The sequence below is a fragment of the Bicyclus anynana genome, chromosome 19, assembly GCF_947172395.1.
Source record: "Bicyclus anynana chromosome 19, ilBicAnyn1.1, whole genome shotgun sequence".
Classification (NCBI taxonomy): domain Eukaryota; kingdom Metazoa; phylum Arthropoda; class Insecta; order Lepidoptera; family Nymphalidae; genus Bicyclus; species Bicyclus anynana.
The window spans coordinates 5,642,698-5,660,612 of NC_069101.1; the positions used below are offsets into that span (position 1 = coordinate 5,642,698).

General features: G+C 37.2%; 1 protein-coding gene across 1 annotated transcript in view; it reads left to right on the top strand.

The window, feature by feature from the left end:
• LOC112045261 (uncharacterized transporter slc-17.2) overlaps positions 1-17,915 on the top strand; it is a 43,186-nt gene that overhangs the window by 13,394 nt on the left and 11,877 nt on the right. Inside the window, exons 2-5 of the mRNA XM_052887270.1 lie at positions 4,623-4,749; positions 9,308-9,398; positions 14,372-14,614; positions 17,385-17,556. Coding sequence (XP_052743230.1) covers positions 4,623-4,749; positions 9,308-9,398; positions 14,372-14,614; positions 17,385-17,556 — 633 coding nt within the window. The remainder of the gene's footprint in view (positions 1-4,622; positions 4,750-9,307; positions 9,399-14,371; positions 14,615-17,384; positions 17,557-17,915) is intronic.

Sequence of the window (17,915 nt, forward strand, 5' to 3'; positions counted from 1 at the left end):
ACCTGTGTGTAAAAACACTGTTGTAGTTTCTAAGAGTTAATGCAAGGGACACCAACTTCGTAATTCAAGGCTAAGAATTTTTTTATCACTGGATCTAATTTGGTCATCTCTATATCCACTAAACCAATTTTGACAATTCTTTTACCAATCACCGGGATTTGGTGGGGCTCAAAATCAGAATAAGAAGAGATGGTTGGAATAACTTTCTTAGAGGACTTCCCTGTGACACTCTAAACTAGGCTCGGACCAAAATAACCTATATGGCATTCAAATGAGAAAGCAAAATACGAAAATTTAAAAAACGAATGCATGTTTATTCTAGAAAATTTTCAGCGTCACTCGGTTGTGTAAAAATGTTGTGTCATTGTCACATATTATACAGTGTTTTGTAAATAAAGTATCTTTAGTTGGCTAGAAAAACTTTGTTTACATTTTAGTTAGCCAAGGAAAAATAGACCGTGTTTAGCAAGTATTTGTTGCGACGACAGTGGACAATAAAACGAGCATTGCTCAACAGTAAGCGAACGCGAAAGAATTGAATTGCAGACAATGTCCACCTTGAATGCTAATCATAAATCATTTTTATAATTGAACCTTCATACAGTTTTAGTGGAATTTAATCACAATCTTATATAACTAGGGGATGCTAATGCCCTTTTTCGCGTTAAATTCGGTTTTTCGCAAATCCCATGGGAACCATTGATTTTCCGAGATATATTTCATACACAGGGTCGTGGGAAACGTATAGCGATCCCTTTAAGGAGTGATAGTAGGAATCAGTAGCTATCAAATTGAATTAAGTTATATGGGACAATAATGTACCGATTTCGAACTTATGTAATAGGTTGTTACCAACCTAAAAACACATTTCTTAAAAAAGAGAAAAGCCTCTATTTTTCGAAAGCAATTTGATCCCTACTATTCCATTTCCTCCTGTATCCTGTATATTGCTCATTGACCTAATTTATCTTCCAATGTAGATGGAACTTTAATAAAATTTGTCTGTCGATGAGATCTTCTTATTTGTTTGTTTGGTTAAACGCGCTAATCTCAGGAAGTACTGGTCCGATTTAAAAATTATTTCAGTGTTAGATAGCCCATTTTCGAGGAAGGCTAAAGTCTATATTTTATCCCCGTATTCCTGCGAGAACGGAAATCACGCGGGTGAAACCGCGCGGCGTCTATTAGTGTATGTATAAAACTCAGTATTAGCATCTACTACAAATATTCATTCATGGTTAACGAAAGACCACAATCCAAACGTCAACAACAAGCAGTTATATTTTACTAGCGAAGACCCGCGTCATTTATTTTTTTATCCTATATCTACCAATTAACAGTGAATATAAGATGAAAAGATTAAGTTTATAAAAGTTTCAAATTCCATTTAACCCCTACAGATGAAAAATTAAGAAATAATCCGTTTTACATAGATACTTTTCCACAAAAATTTAAAATTCGTTAATGATTTTGTACTTACTTCTTTTTAACCCTAGTATCTGGTGTCATTGGTGTCATCAAGAACTTTTTGAAATTTCACTTATGATTATTTGTAACCAATTATCTTATACTAATTTCTTCAATTCAAATTCAAGTTATTCGTCAAACTAATTTAATTTATCAAACCTATTTGTTTATTCAACCAAACTAGATTAAATCAATTCATCCACTTTCTCCTACACATGTCACGATATTATAATTTAATTGCAATATCTAAACAACAACCTACTCATATTTTAAAGGTCAGTTAGACGTAACTTGTTTTTTTAATCATACATGGGTTTTATATCTTGCACAAGGATTCTTAGATATTTGTAAAACTAAACTACTGATTGTGAATAGCTTTCAATGGTTCATTTTATAATCACTTCTATGAACCTAATTTAACGGCCAATTCTGCTGGTCAATTCACTAACTCATCTTAGCTTAACTTAACTTGTCAGTAACTTAGCTTACATTAACTTAACTCAACTTTTTTAGAATTTAAACTATCGTGAGTGTTATTCATATTAATTGATTATGAAACACGGCCGCCGCTTCGCAGTTTGGATCGTGCCGCGTTGCAAGAACCAGCTCATGACTAAGGGCCCCGTATGGGTTCAAAACTAGTCGGGCATACTCCGACCCAATATCACGTGAGTTTTAGCTGTGTTTCATAATCAATTAACTCAACTTGTCGTAAGTTAGCTATCTAATACGAGTAGAATTAACATCAGATCAATAATAACTGCATTTTTCGTATTCAGAAAAACCTATTGTTAGTAAAAATAACAGTGTCAACTAGGAAATGTCATCTAGGTGTAGGTACCTAATTAGGGCTATTAATGTTTGGCTGCTGTCCGACGTTAAATACACTTTTTTGTTCTATTGTTCAGTTGTTCTCATGCGATCAGTCAACAAGCTTTGAGCAGAGGAGTTTTAGGGAGATTTGACGATTAGAAACCTCCTTCCCCAGTGGGAGAAGTTCCCTAAACTTATTATGTTATATCAGACTTTCAATCAAGAATTTGTCGTCTTTTCAAGCCTCGAATCGCCTGTAACTGTTAACTGGATAGCCAGGTGGTTCAGATGGTTTTTAAGTCTATCGTTGTATTTGTTGTTGTTTGTTTGTTGTTGTATTTTATTTCTTCTTTTACTATTGGCATTTATAAGTGTTCGTGAATTTCCGGTATTCGTGGAAACCTCGGCGCGATCGACACTTGTTTCAATAAATAATTTTGCACTCTTTGTTTTCTGCTAATGTTGGACTCGCAAGTTAATACTTGTTACCTACTGATATTTGGGATGGACGGGGTGTAATACTAATAATTTTCCAAACTTAACTTTTTCGGGGAGCTACAGAGAATTCTTTGGAACAAAAATCTTTTAAACATAAAAATGGAACCGACTTCAAAGACGTATTTCAATTATTATGATTGTAACACAAAATTACTAAACCAATTTGTATGAAAATAAAATGTAACCAGTTTGGAAGATTCCTTCAAACAAAAAGAAATTTCAAAATTGGTCAATAAATGGCGAAGTTATGAGGTAACAAACATAAAAAAACATACGCGTCGAATTGAGAATTTTCCCTGTTTGAAAAAAGCTTGATTGATTGACTCAGAAATTGAACTTAAGACCTCTTCATCCGAAGCCACATCGGCTAACCACTGGATCATAGAGGCATTGGTAAGCCTACTTTTAATTTCACTAACTGATACAGTTTAGATTAGCACAGAGATTATAAAAAATTAGATTACGAACTACGAAAGTAGTCTATGAAACTGGCAAAAAACTGGTTTCAATACAATCAAACGTACCAGTTCTGTGGTCAAGCTGTTGTCACTGTCCATCTGTTATTGACATTGCATTTGAAAGTTATCTTCCGCGAACTGGCTTTCAGGTTCTTACGAGGTCGCATTTGATTGCTAATGTTATGTTCGTTTTACTTGAAACAGATTTCCGGCCTCATCTCGATGCCTCCTTGATTCTATTTGACATTGAATATTTATTTGGCAAGCGATGGGGCCCCCAAAGAATATGCCTGTGACCTTTGTGATCTGAATTGAGAATAACTGTATAAGTATATCGTGTGATTTGCATATGTTTGCACATTGGTTTTGCCCAGGCGTTGTGTGCAAAAATAGCTGTATTTTATTTTATTTTTATTTTTATTTTTTTTTTCCCTTTACAAGTTAGCCCTTGACTACAATCTCACCTGATGGTAAGTGATGATGCAATCTAAGATGGAAGCGGGCTAACTTGTTAGGAGGAGGATGAAAATCCACACCCCTTTCGGTTTCTACACGGCATCGTACCGGAACGCTAAATCGCTTGGCGGTACGTCTTTGCCGGTAGGGTGGTAACTAGCCACGGCCGAAGCCTCCCACCAGCCAGACCTGGACAAATTAAGAAAATCTCAATCTGCCCAGCCGGGGATCGAACCCAGGACCTCCGTCTTGTAAATCCACCGCGCATACCACTGCGCCACGGAGGCCGTCAAAATTTTAGAGTATACATTGAAATCATTTGAGAAAATTTAAAAGTGGTGCCAGATTTACCAGCAGGCTAAGTACGTTGGAGCCTAAGGCAGCAGTTTTTAGGGGATGTCATTGTAGGCAAAGTTAATCTATAAAGTTGTCTTACATAAATATAGAAAACGAGGGTAAAAGACAAACCCGAAACACACGTGGTCGATTTTTAAGTGGCATGTCGATTCTCTTTCTACCATCGCTAACGCTTCGAATACTAGAAAAATGTATGGGAATGACAGATCTTGATCACGTGAAATGTCGATAGCAAATGTCATTCCCAAACATCTTTCTAGTTTTCGAAACGTCAGCGATCGTAGAAAGAGAGTCGACGTGCCACTTGGCTAAGGAGGCAAGTAAGTTTGTAAGAGGCACTTAAATAACTATAACTGTAAAGTATACTTTCGAGAATCTATTCTTCCTCTTCGTCGCTACATTCTCGAGAGTGGTCGTGGTCTTACGTCACTTAGAAGTGGAGGCAAGCTTTGTGATCCAATGCCATTCCTCCCGTACTAGCTCTTCTAGTAAATTCGTGAAGCGCAGCATTGAGTGCGGTTTCAATAACGAGAATCATTATTAGAAAAATAAAGGATATAAATATCATTTCAGATGTGATACCGGCGCGGTTCAACGTAGCCCTGATGATGTTCTTCGCGTGCTGGGTCAACTACATGCTGCGGGTCAACATGAGTGTCAACATCATCGCTATGGTTCCTGACGACCACAAAGCCACATCGTCAGTATACTCAATTTATTATAAGTTAAATTAATCTTGCCTTACGCATAAACAGTCCCCAAACCTGTCCTTATACCTACCTGTACACGAACCTAATCGCTTCTTAATGTACTTTTTTTTAAAACTAAATTGTAGTACCTACGTGTTTTTTTTTATAATATAATTAGGTGTGAAAACGAAGTTGCATTTACCTTAATTGATAACAGTAGGTTTAAGAATACAGATGGGTTTTTTGAAATTGATTACAGTAGGTCTAAAATGCGCACTACGCCACGACATATGTCGAGATAATAGAAAGACAAAATATGTTGACTAATATATCCAATTCAATCGAAAATTTGGCTCTCTCTTACGTTGTACTGGGACGAAAGAGCGATGTTTTCGTTTCCACTGCCTTTGAGCAGCAATAAATTTTCTCGTCTTGTTATATATCGTGGTGAGTGGTGTGCCTATGATGTACTTTGGACAACATTAAAATGACTTTTCTCGTATTGATATATGTCGTGGTGAGCATATGATGTACCTTAGACAACATTAAAATTACTTTTCTCGTATTGATATATGTCATGGTGAGCATATGATGTACCATGGACAACATTTTTTTTTTTTAAATAAATATACTTAAACAATACATATCACTATCTAGCCCCAAAGTAAGCATACAGAGGAGCTTGTGTTATGGGTACTAAGATAGTTGATATTGTAATGTTCATATACATTTATATACTACATATAAATACTTATATAATGTATAAATACACACAGACACTGGAAAATATCCATGATCATCACACAAATATTTTCCAGTTGTGGGAATCGATCCCACGACCGTGGATGCAGAAAGCAGGCTCACTACCCACTGCGCCACGCGGCCGTCAAAAATGACTTTTCTCGTATTGATATATGTCGTGGTGAGCATATGATGTACCTCGGACAGCATTAAAATGACTTTTCTCGTATTGATATATGTCCTGGTGAGCATATGATGTATAAATAAAATAAAATTAACTTTTTAAACTTTATTATTTTAATAACGCTTTTAAGTTTTTTCTTCTTTGCATTATGAATTATGATAAATACCATTTTCATCTATCAAATCATAAACAAGCTTCGTCAAGGATAACCAGCATTATGATGAAATATTAGATTTGAACTGCAGACTGTATCTGTTTTAATTACAACTATCATGCGATTGAAATGGAAATTTAGCCGATAATTTTAGCGTAAATGATATTTTTCATCTGATCAAAATAGCTAATTATGTGTTAAACCATTATATATAATCTCAACAGTAAAATTACCACAAGGAAAATCAAAGTGAGGTCGGCACTTACAATTTACGTATTTAACAAATATAGTTTATTAAATAAACATCAGCGTACTTGTTAAAAAAGGGCATATCAAACTTCCCTTTTGGACTAAGACCCTCAGTCTAAGACCCTCACCCTAAGAGCCTGGTAAAGGCTGAAGGTTTGTTAGTCTATGCTCTTACCACAGCCAATTAAGGTAGGCTGTAACCAATTGTCGACTTTGGATTGTGGTGCCTTTGGAAGAAAGCAGGTCTCTAGAGTCCAGACCCTTAACCTCACAAGTATAAAATACTTTACAAGCACTTTTCAAACGTTATGTCATGATTTAATGGTGGTAAGTAAAATCGAAAACATAAAATGTTTCGAGGGTTCCAAATGCGCCTTACTTAGCGTATTACATATTTTTATAGAATGAGGTACGTCTTGTTCACTATCGCAAGATGCCTTCTTTATTTATTTTATTCTGTCTTTGGCGAAGGTCTACCACCAAATCAAACGTGCAATAAATAAGTAGGTACTTGAGGAAAATTAAACTCCAAAATCGGAAAAAAATATGTTTGTATTATGTTTGTATTATTGTTTAATTATTGTATTGAATGAAATGATTATTTACTCGTATTTGTTCAAACCATTATTTATACGAAGTCCATAATAGAGCTATTCTCAAGTGAAAATGGTCGACGCTAAATATACTGTACGATGGCGACACTATTCGCATCGAATGGATTCGTCAGCCGTCATTCGTCACACGTATTTCGTCACATGTATATTCAACTGTGTAAAGTTGCTATTTTGCCAATTGCAACCACCGAAAAATATGCATAACATTATTTTAATTGAAAAATAAAATTACTTGTTTACGTTTTCACAAAACTTCGGATAAAAAACAATATTACAACAACAAATATAAACAACTCGAACGGAGATGGAAGTGTTAGTTAACTGTCAAGGCTATCCTTGACAATTAAGTTAAGTTAGTTAGTCAAGAAGACCCTTGGCAGTTAACTAACAACCCCATTGGTTACAATCACAAGTCCAGGGCTTAACCGGAGTAACGGAGAAAGAGACATGGCGCCCGCATCGATCGATGCTAAGATCTATACTAATATTATAAAGCTGAAGAGTTTGTTTGTTTGAACGCGCTAATCTCAGGATCTACTAATCTAATTTGAAAAATTCTTTCAGTGTTAGATAGCCAATTAATCCAGGAAGGCTATAGGCTAAATATTATCCCCGTACTCTGGACAGGAACGGGAACCACGCGGGTAAAACATCCCTAGAGGATGCTCCGGTTTCTTAGTGAAACGTACAGAGATTTTCTGTCCAATCTGGGTGTTGTCGCTTGCAGATTCTTGCACATTTTTTGCAAAGTAAATATTCCTCATTCATACATAAACGTAAAAATATAAAAACTGCGCAAGAAGAAAACTAAATAAAAACACGATGCGCATAAGCAAGTAGAATCTTTAATTTAAAAAAAAAAACTAGTCAGAGGTGTGTCGTAATACATTAACATTTATCTTTGATATGAAAAGCTGGGTTTTTCGTCGATAAAATTATACATTTACCGCTTGTGAATATGGTAAACAAAACTAAACTCTGGCATTAAGAAATTTAAATTGTTTGTTTACAATCCTCCACTATGTTACGCAATTTTCCTATCAGTTTACATAATATGTTTACGTTTCTGGTTACGATAATGTAACTTGAACGATATAATAACTGATATGGTAAATGCATTAAGATAATTTTATCTAGATCGCAATATTGATACGAAGTGATGAGATCAACTGTCACCAAAACTCTTCAACTACTTCAAAAATAAGATAAAAATGAAATTTCGGAAATCCATCGACGGAAAAATGTAAAAATAAAATTATTTATTAAAAATCGGGGCTTTTTAAATCATTTTACTTATAAGATCGGGGCTGCCATTAAATGAATGAACTTTATAAACATGGATTAAGATTTAAACCTTAATTTTCATTGACTTTTTTTTTTGGGGCAAACAATAAATGGTGAGAGGGCCATCTTCTTTCAGCCAAATCCATTAAATAATTTTTGTGTGAAACATCTTACGAGTAAATACCAAATGTTCGGATCTATATTATTAGTTTTATTTATGTACTTGTATTCTGAGATATTATTAGGTTAGGCTTTTGTTTGAATACAATCAATGATGGAAAGCTGTTGAGGTCTAAAATGGATCTAAAAATGCATTTTTATTATTGTTTTGAAGGTGGTCAAATTAAGGTGGTAGGAAATTTAGACGCCTCATAGCGTCATATTGATTCGATATTTCAAACTTTACTGAAAGCGAATTTACATTTGTCTGACGTGAAAAATGTATGAAACAGATTCTGTTCTGATGCGTCACAACACGTCACGTCAGACAAATATAAATCCCGCTTTATTAGGATTAGACATTTTTTATTAACGATTTTATTGAAATCACGTCCAATGGTTTTACAACGTAAAGGTAAACGTATAATCAGTTGACCTCGCTTACCGTAAATAAGAACCGAGGATTAGCAACAATGTTTTGATGTTGATGAAACTTATTTCTCCAACATACTCATATAGTTAGGTATAGTATGAATCAAACTTCTTGTCCGCTAGATCAGGTAGTTAGTGAGGTTGTTAGTGAGTTATAAAAAAGTACTTAAAGTACTTTTTTATAACTTACTAACTACCTATTTTACGTAAAGGATAAAAAAGTACTTTACGTAAATTACGTAAGATACGTACTTTAGTCTTGACTTGAACATACTCACTTTATTTCACTTTCTAAATTTACATAAATTAGTGCGAGTTATCAACCCTTATTCGGCTCACTGCTGAGCTCGAGTCACCTCTCATAATAAGAAGGGTTAGGTCAATAGTTCACCACGCTGACCCAATGCGGATTGGCAGACTTCACACACGCAGAGAATTATGAAAATTCTCTGGTTTGCAGGTTTCCTCACGCTGTTTTCCTTCACCATTTGAGACACGTGATATTTAATTCCTTAAATGCACATACTTAACTGAATAGTTGGAGGAGCATGCCCCGGACCGGATTTGAACCCACACCCTCCGGAATCATATCCACTGGGCTATCACTATCGCATTAAGTAATTTATACAAAATATTGCATTATAGGGCGCAGCTAACATGAGGAACTATTAGATCTGATGAGCAGACCAAATAATTTTGCATGAGAACCATTTAATATGTGCACTGCATTTACATTGTTCTTTTGTTCACAGGGTGAAAAGCGAATGCAAGGCCATAGTAAATGACGACGGGCTATTGTACAATGATACCACAGCCGTGGTCACCAGGCGGGACATACGTCAGGTAATCACTGTTTCTCTATTAAATCGTCCTTTTATATTACCGAACCAGTACTATACTGCTGGCTACTTTACTTACCTTATCAGCTGATAGACGTCCACTGCTGGACATAGGCCTCTTGCATGGATCTCCAAGCACAATGGTCTCCGCCAGCTTCCAGCGGCTCCCTGCAACCCGTTTGATATCCTCGGTCCAACTAGTGGGGGGTCGACCAACGTAGTATGTAACGAGTCTGGTCTCATTTACACCAATTTCAGTTAACGTAGCGAAAATAATTCATCATTATCAGTCTCAGAGCAATTATCTTCTATTGGACTTGTCATCATCATCATCATTATCAGCCGATGGACGTAAGCCTCTTGCATGGACCTCCAAACATAACGATCTCGAGCCGCAGGAGCCAGCGGTTTCCTGCAATCCGCTTGATGTCCTCGGTCCACCTAGTAGGGGGTCGACAAACACTGCGCTTTCCGGTGCGGGGTCGCCATTCCAGCACCTTTGGGACCCCAACGGGCTCTTCGAACTATGTGGCCTGCTCATTGCCACTTTAGCTTCTCGACTCGCTGAGCTATGTCAGTGATTTTGGTTCGTCTGCGGATCTCCTCAATTCTGATTCGATCACGCAGAGAAATACAGGTTATATACCTAAGTAAGTAATTTGAACGTAGTTATTTTTTCCTTGTAAATAAAATATAATTTTATATTATCTACGAATCAAGGTGAGATCTTTATTCTCCTGTATTACCTATCTGATATTGTGACGCTATGAGAACCTTGATTGCAGTAATTGAACAATTTACCACACTGATTGACTTGCTTTAATTGTCATACTATTGATAATGATAATACTTCGTGCCAGGCATTATTATCGCAGCCATATAGCGTCTACTTTACTGTGTTTAAATTTTTTATTGAGTTATGTTCCTATATTATATAGATTTTTTTTTTTTTTTATTCTTTACAAGTTAGCCCTTGACTACAATCTCACCTGATGGTAAGTGATCATGCAGTCTAAGATGTAAGCGGGCTAACTTGTTAGGAGGAGGATGAAAATCCACACCCCTTTCGGTTTCTACACGGCATCGTAGCGGAACGCTAAATCACTTGGCGGTACGTCTTTGCCGGTAGGGTTGTAACTTGTAACTAGCCACGGCCGAAGCCTCCCACCAGCCAGACCTGGACAAATTAAGAAAATCTCAATCTGCCCAGCCGGGGGACCCAGGACCTCCGTCTTGTAAATCCACCGCGCATACCACTGCGCCACGGAGGCCGTCAAAATTTTAATAAAACACTGCTAGATAATATATTTTACTAACTACATTATTATTTACTTCATTTATCTGGGATGATAAATATATATACTGGCTGATTGCCAGTATACATAGCGCCAAGAGATTTAGCGTTACTCACAAAATAAATATCCAATTATGAATGTTATTTAAACGGGTACATACCACGATAAAACGACGAGATTTTTATTGTCGATATTTCGACCCAGTTGCATGGATCGTGGTCACGACGGGACTGAAGTTGCAGCCAAAAACGCGAGGTCGTTGAAAAAAGAAAAAGAACAAGAAAGAGGGTAGATCGATTTTGCCCCTAACAGCTGACTTCACTTCTCATCTCGCAACTTCAGTCCCGTCGTGACCACGATCCATGCAACTGGGTCGAAATATCGACAATAAAAATCTCGTCGTTTTATCGTGGTATGTACCCGTTTAAATAACATTCATAATGAACAACCACGAAATAAGTTTAAAATCATAAATATCCAATCATTAAAGGAGGATGCTAGATCCTGACCCAGTCCTACCTCAGAATTTTGCGGAAAATGTAACGAACTAATAATATCCATTTTTTAAATTAATTTTTAATAAACCAATTTTACTGTTAAACTCCGGAATAAAGTTTGCCAAAAAAGTAATTAAATCCATTACGTTATTTCCTCTTAACAGACATTGTTTACTTATTTTTTTAAAATCTTATTTCCACCTTGGAATCGCTAAAATACGTACTTATTACATTTTAATCACTTTAGTTTAAATCCAGAGCTGCGAAGTCTGATCAAAATGTAAAAATAAACTGTCATAACACTGTCAAACTGTCAAAACACCTCGGAGTAATTTGAAAATAATAAAATCAAGGTTGTTTTAAAGTATTGCATGTGCCTGTGTATTTACATATATATGTTCGGAACCCTTAAAACCAATAACGACGCTTTATATCTATCTATTTCATTATAAACTACACATACCTACTTAACCTTAAAATCGAACTTCAACTTAGATTTACTTTTATACCCCTGGTTATAAAGGGTTAAAAGGTAATATTTGTTTAATAGTACAAAAAACCCAGTAAAATTAAGTGAGTTTAACTTCTATACATTGACTAGCATTGTTCTGTTGCGATATTGACTGGAATTACCAATGATGTTATTGATTGAGATGATATTATCAAAACAATTTTGCCATAAGAATGCTTACTTATGGTAAAATTGTCCCCGTTTCGCAAAGAGATCGCCTATAAACTCATATTTTTACTTAAGTTACTCCAGAAAGAAAGTAAATTCATTTAGTGATATTTAACGTTCACATGTCTCTCTCGTCTTATCTATATTAATATTATAGAGTATATTTTGTATCATTTGAGCCAGGTGTCAAGTTAATCGGCACGAGCTGTATACAATACCCGGCGCTAATTTTCAGCTGAGATCATGCAGGAGATGTATCTTTGATAAAAAAGTAAATGGCCACGTTGATAATATGTACCTTACTACAAAAAAAATATTGATCACGTTGCTAATAAGTACCTAGTGAAATAATCGGTCAAGTACGAGTCGATCTCGCGCGCAAAGGGTTACGTATTTATAATGGCAAAAAAATCACGTTTATTGTATGTTAAAGTTAAATGTGTTTTGAAGTGACTTCAAAGAAAGAGGGAGGAGGTTCTCATTTTTTTTTTCTTTTTTTTATTCTTTACAAGTTAGCCCTTGACTACAATCTCACCTGATGGTAAGTGATGATGCAGTCTAAGATGGAAGTGGGCCAACTTGTTAGGAGGAGGATGAAAATCCACACCCCTTTTGGTTTCTACACGGCATCGTACCGGAACGCTAAATCGCTTGGCGGTACGTCTTTGCCGGTAGAGTGGTAACTTGCCACGGCCGAAGCCTGTCACCAGCCAGACCTAGACTAATTAAGAAAATCTCAATCTGCCCAGCCGGGGATCGAACCCAGGACCTCCGTTTTGTAAATTCACCGCGCATACCACTGCGCCACGGAGGCCGTCAAAAAAAAATCATGTTTTGGTTGATAATTTTAAATATTTGTATGATAATAACTTTACAACTTTATTCGCAAGTAATATTATCTAAACTGACACAATAATAATTAAATTAAAACTTAGAATGAATAAAATACTAGCCCACGAATTCCGCTGAACCAACATTTTTTTTGGGACAAAAATTAGCCTATGTGTTAATCCTGGATACATTCTATCTCCATTCCAGATTTTAGCCAAATAGGTAACTTCGCAGTAAAGAAGTAAAAAACATACTTACATATACAAACTTTCGCCTCTTTCAAGTCAAGTTATGCACTTGTATGACTTTCTATACAAAGAATACTACGATCCGTTTGATACGATGCGTTGGATATGAGGATGCCTTCCATAATAGGGTCCCGTTATACACTTTGTCTACGGAACCCTAATGAAGTAATGATGCTAGAATAAGACGCTAGGTCACGATCGGTCGCTACTCGCTAATCCTTGTACGTACGAATAGTTCCACGAACCGCAAACTGCTTCTTACGTATTCGTAAAAAAAGAACCTTCACGGATAATGAATTCAAATCGTTAGAATATTTATGATGCTATCAAAATACGAGATATAAACAAATTCTTTTCACAGGAGATACATATTATTGTGTTCCGTAAATAATGAAATACTAAAAATTCCAAAAATTCCTTGTTTAATTGCGTATTGTAAAATCTGTTTCACACGTGTTGTGCTGACTCTTTGATATTGTTGAAATTCATCAAAATTTGGTGTCATTGAGGACTTTATTATACCTAATGCAAGTCTAATCTATAGGTACTAATATTAGGTATATATATTATATATTAGGAAAGATTTGTTTGTTTGTTTGCATTGAATAAGGCTTTGAGCCGAAACTATACTAGACCGATTTGAAAATTTTTTTCTCTGTTGGGAAGCTACAGGTATACTATCCCTGAGTGCTATAGGCTATAATAATATATCCTCGTATTCTTCCGGGAACGGGAACCACGCGAGTAAAACCGCGCGGCGCTGCTAGTGCAATATATTTCTGTATATAGACTTTACAATCATTTCAGTATTTAAGGGGAGGTTTCGACATGCGTTTGCTAGAAGGCGGCTCTCGTAGATACTTACTATATCTTTAACCACCTGGGTGGGTGATACCTAGGACTCGAAAGTCGGGGTGCCTGATTAGTATAGCTCCACGAACAAAGGCCGTACGCATAGCCGAGAGGTCGTGGGTGCTATTCCCGTCCGCTAGACCAATTGTCGTGTCCCTCTTTAACACAGGTTTTAGTTCGAAAATGAAGAGGAATATCGATAATATTCATCATCATCATCATTATCAACCCATATTCGACTTACTGTTGAGCTCGAGTCTCCTCTCAGAATGAGAGTTAGGCCAATGTCGACCACGCTGGCCCAATGCGAATTGACAGACTTCACACACGCAGAGAATTAAGAAAATTCTCAGGTATGCTGGTTTCTTTCACCGTTTGAGACACGTGATATTTAATTTCTTAAAATTCACACAACTGAAAAGTTGGAGGTGCATGCCCCGGACCGGATTCAAACCCATACCCCCGAAATCGGAGGCAGAGGTCATATCCACTGGGCTATCACGGCTCGTTAATATTACACAATTTAATTTAGTTTACTTAATGAAACTGTAACTCCTAAATGTTTTGTTTTGCAGCCAGAAGGCACGGTTACATTCAACTGGACAGCGCAAGAGCAAGCCTATGTCTTATCGAGCTACTTCTGGGGCTATGCCATCACCTGTCTCTTCAGTGGAACGGCAGCCGAGCTGTGGGGTCCGAGGAAGGTGGTCTTCTTCACCATGCTTCTGTCTGCTGTGCTGACGATACTCACGCCGCAGGCCGCTAGACTGCATTATGTGATGCTTGTTGTCGTGCGATTGGTGATTGGCCTCGCTGCAGTAAGTACCTTGAAATTGCTTAGAGTAGGTAGGTATAGGACCTACCTTCCTAACTTTGACGTTTTCCAAATAGTGAGCTTTCAAACGCGCATTGGAACTCAATTTTGAAAACCCATCTGACTTAGTTGATGGCCTTTGTTTCCAACTGAGAGGTCTTGGGTTCCATTCCCAGCTCGGGTCATTTAAGATTTTATGTTTTCTAAATTGGCTCAGGTACAGGTTAGGTAGCATTAAAGACTTGTCAATTTAGATTACACGAGATCCATTCATCCATTTCAAGATAGTAAGATTAAATACTTAGTACCAACTTCTAAGTATCTTAAAAGTGATGATGTTGGCTAGTGATGAAGTTGGTGATGAAAATGATGATGGAACTTCAAATACTTGATCCTCGTTTCATTAGAATAATATGGAAAACAATGACCCCGTACTTACCAATTCTATAGTGAATCAGCTTAAGTCATCATTATTCTCAACCCATATTCGGCTCACTGCTGAGCTCAAGTCTCCTCTCAGAATGAGAGGGGTTAGGCCAATAGTCCACCACGCTGGCCCAATGCGGATTGGCAGACTTCACAAACGCAGAGAATTAAGATAATTCTCTGGTATGCAGGTTTCCTCACGATATTTTCCTTCACCGATTGAGACACGTGATATTTAATTTCTTAAAATGCACACAACTGAAAAGTTGGAGGTACATGCCCCGGACCGGATTCGAACCCACACCCTCCGGAAACGGAGGCAGAGGTCGTATCCACTGGGCTATCACAGCTCTGCTGGGCAAAAACTCCAGTAAGTTAATTACGAAGAAAGAAATATTTACTTTCATTATCATCGTTAGCCGATGGACGTCCACTGCTGGACATGGGCCACTTGCATGGACTTCTAAATAAAACGGTCTCGAGCCGCCAGCATCCAGCGGCTCCCTGCAACCCGCTTGATTTCCTCGGTCCATCTAGTGGAGGGTCGGACCAACACTGCGCTTTCCGGTGCTGGGTCGCCATTCCAGCACCCTGGGACCCCAACGTCCAATGGCTCTTCGAACAATAAAAATCAAAATTAATTTATTTCAATTAGGCTTACTTTACAAGCAATTTTGAAACGTCATGTCATAATTTAATTGAAATTAGTGGTGGTATTTAGTTACGAGTGTTCCAAAGCGGATTGGTCCGGGAAGAGCCCACAACTAACTCAGCCAAAGTTTAGTTTTTTTTACCACCATTTTACAAACTTATCTAAAATTATGTTATATACTTAATCTTAAGTTCCAGTCGTACTGTATTTAAGTGACATAGATTTCGTTTAGTAGTTTAGGATGTCGTAAATATTTATATAGATTTCTAACATGAAAAAATGTCACGACAAACGAAAACATTTTATTTTCTAAACGTGAAAAAATGTTTAAGTGTATAATGTTTTGTATACATCAAGTGATAACTAAATGCCGTCTAGTCTGGAACAAGTTATGTTTCGCAAATAGCTATTACGCAATACACAAATAAACCTAACTAATTTATAGCCTTGAATTTTTTTCATAATTAGTTTTTTAATACAAAATACCGAGCAGGTGGCTTCGTATCATGGCGTCCAGGGTTTGAGTCCTGGGTTAACAAACAATTAAAAATGAGCTTTTCTTCCTTATGATAATATTGTCAATAGCAATCCGTTAATAGTGTCTTACTTTCCTGCTTTTAAAGTATGTTATCCTGATCATTATCATTAACATTTCTGATCGTTTGTCCAAACATTTCGTGGCGTGGGCCTAAGCTCTAAATCTCCTCTACTATAAGGAGGAATGTCCTTGTAGTGGGCTATTCAAATAGTTCATTTCATTAAAAAAATTAAGGCTTTCTGTGTGCATCTAAACGTCTAAAATATCTATGAGCTATTGGTAATCCAAATTAGATTGAAAAAAGAAAATAAATGATAATTTATTTACAAATTAATTAATTTATTCCTTTTTCTGTGGAGCGATTCCGTTGCCCAAGGGACTGTCCCTTGGGCAATGGAATCGCAATGGCAAAAAATTTCTGCGAATTATTTCACCGCGGTTAGATATCTCGTCAAGTAAAAGAAGTCTGGTTAATTTTTTGCGCAAAGGATCAGCCTGGCTGTCTAGCGCGAAAATGCAACCAGTATTCTTCCACCATTCCACGTGAACATGATGTGTATAGTTATTAAAGTTTCTTATTGTATTCGTTCTCAGTAAAAAATAAATATAGATAACTAGCTGACGCCGCGCGGTTTCACCCGCGTGGTTCCCGTTCCTGTAGGAATACGGGGATAATATATGCCTATAGCCTTCCTCGATAAATGGGCTATCTAACAATGAAAGAATTTTTCCAATCGGACCAGTAGTTCCTGAGATTAGCGCGTTTAATCAAACAAACTCTTCAGCTTTATATCTAATATATCTATCTATTATCTATCTATATATCTATGTAATATATAAAATTCTCGTGTCACGGTTTTCTCTCTTCTCTCACTCCTCCGAAACGGCTTGACCGATTTTGATGAAATTTTTTGTGCATATTCAGTAGGTCTGAGTATCGGTCAAACCCCTAAATCCTAGGGTAGTGTTAGGGTAGTGGTATGGTATAGGGATAGGGTAGGGGTAGAGTAGAGGTAGGGTAGAGGTAGGGTTTAGGAGTAGGGTAGTGTAAGGTAGGGATAGGAAAGAAGTGCAAACAAATAAATTAATAAGTCAAAGCGAAGCTTGAGCGGGTCCGCTAGTATTAGTATAGATTACAATTACGTATATTTTCCACAGGGTTTTCTGTTCCCGGCACTGCACGCTCTGGTGGCTCACTGGGCGCCACCGGCCGAGAAGGGCAAGTTCGTGAGCGCCTTGCTCGGCGGCGCGATCGGCACCGTGGTCACGTGGTCCCTCAGTGGACCACTCATCGAGACGTTTGGGTGGGGCGCTGCGTTCTATGTACCAGGTAACGATTTGGATTTCTTGCAGGTGTTGCTATTGTATAATAAAAAATTTTGAAAAACCCCCAAGGTCATGAAATTATTATAGCTTGGCAAGTTCGTTCGTAACAGTCCTATGATATGCGGGCGACAGGGGGAAAGACTGCGTGGGTGTGAAATCGTGCGTGCGGGCAAGTGGCATGCATCAGTCGTGGGTTTTTCATTCATCGCTTCACGCCCCCCGCGCGCAACATCGGGTGTGTTACGAACGAAGTTATAACTACAAGCTATAACTACACTCTCGATCGCTTTCATTTGAGACATTCGACCCATTCGATTTTAATCAAACATGTCTAACAAAATTCGCACATATGCACTTTTAATA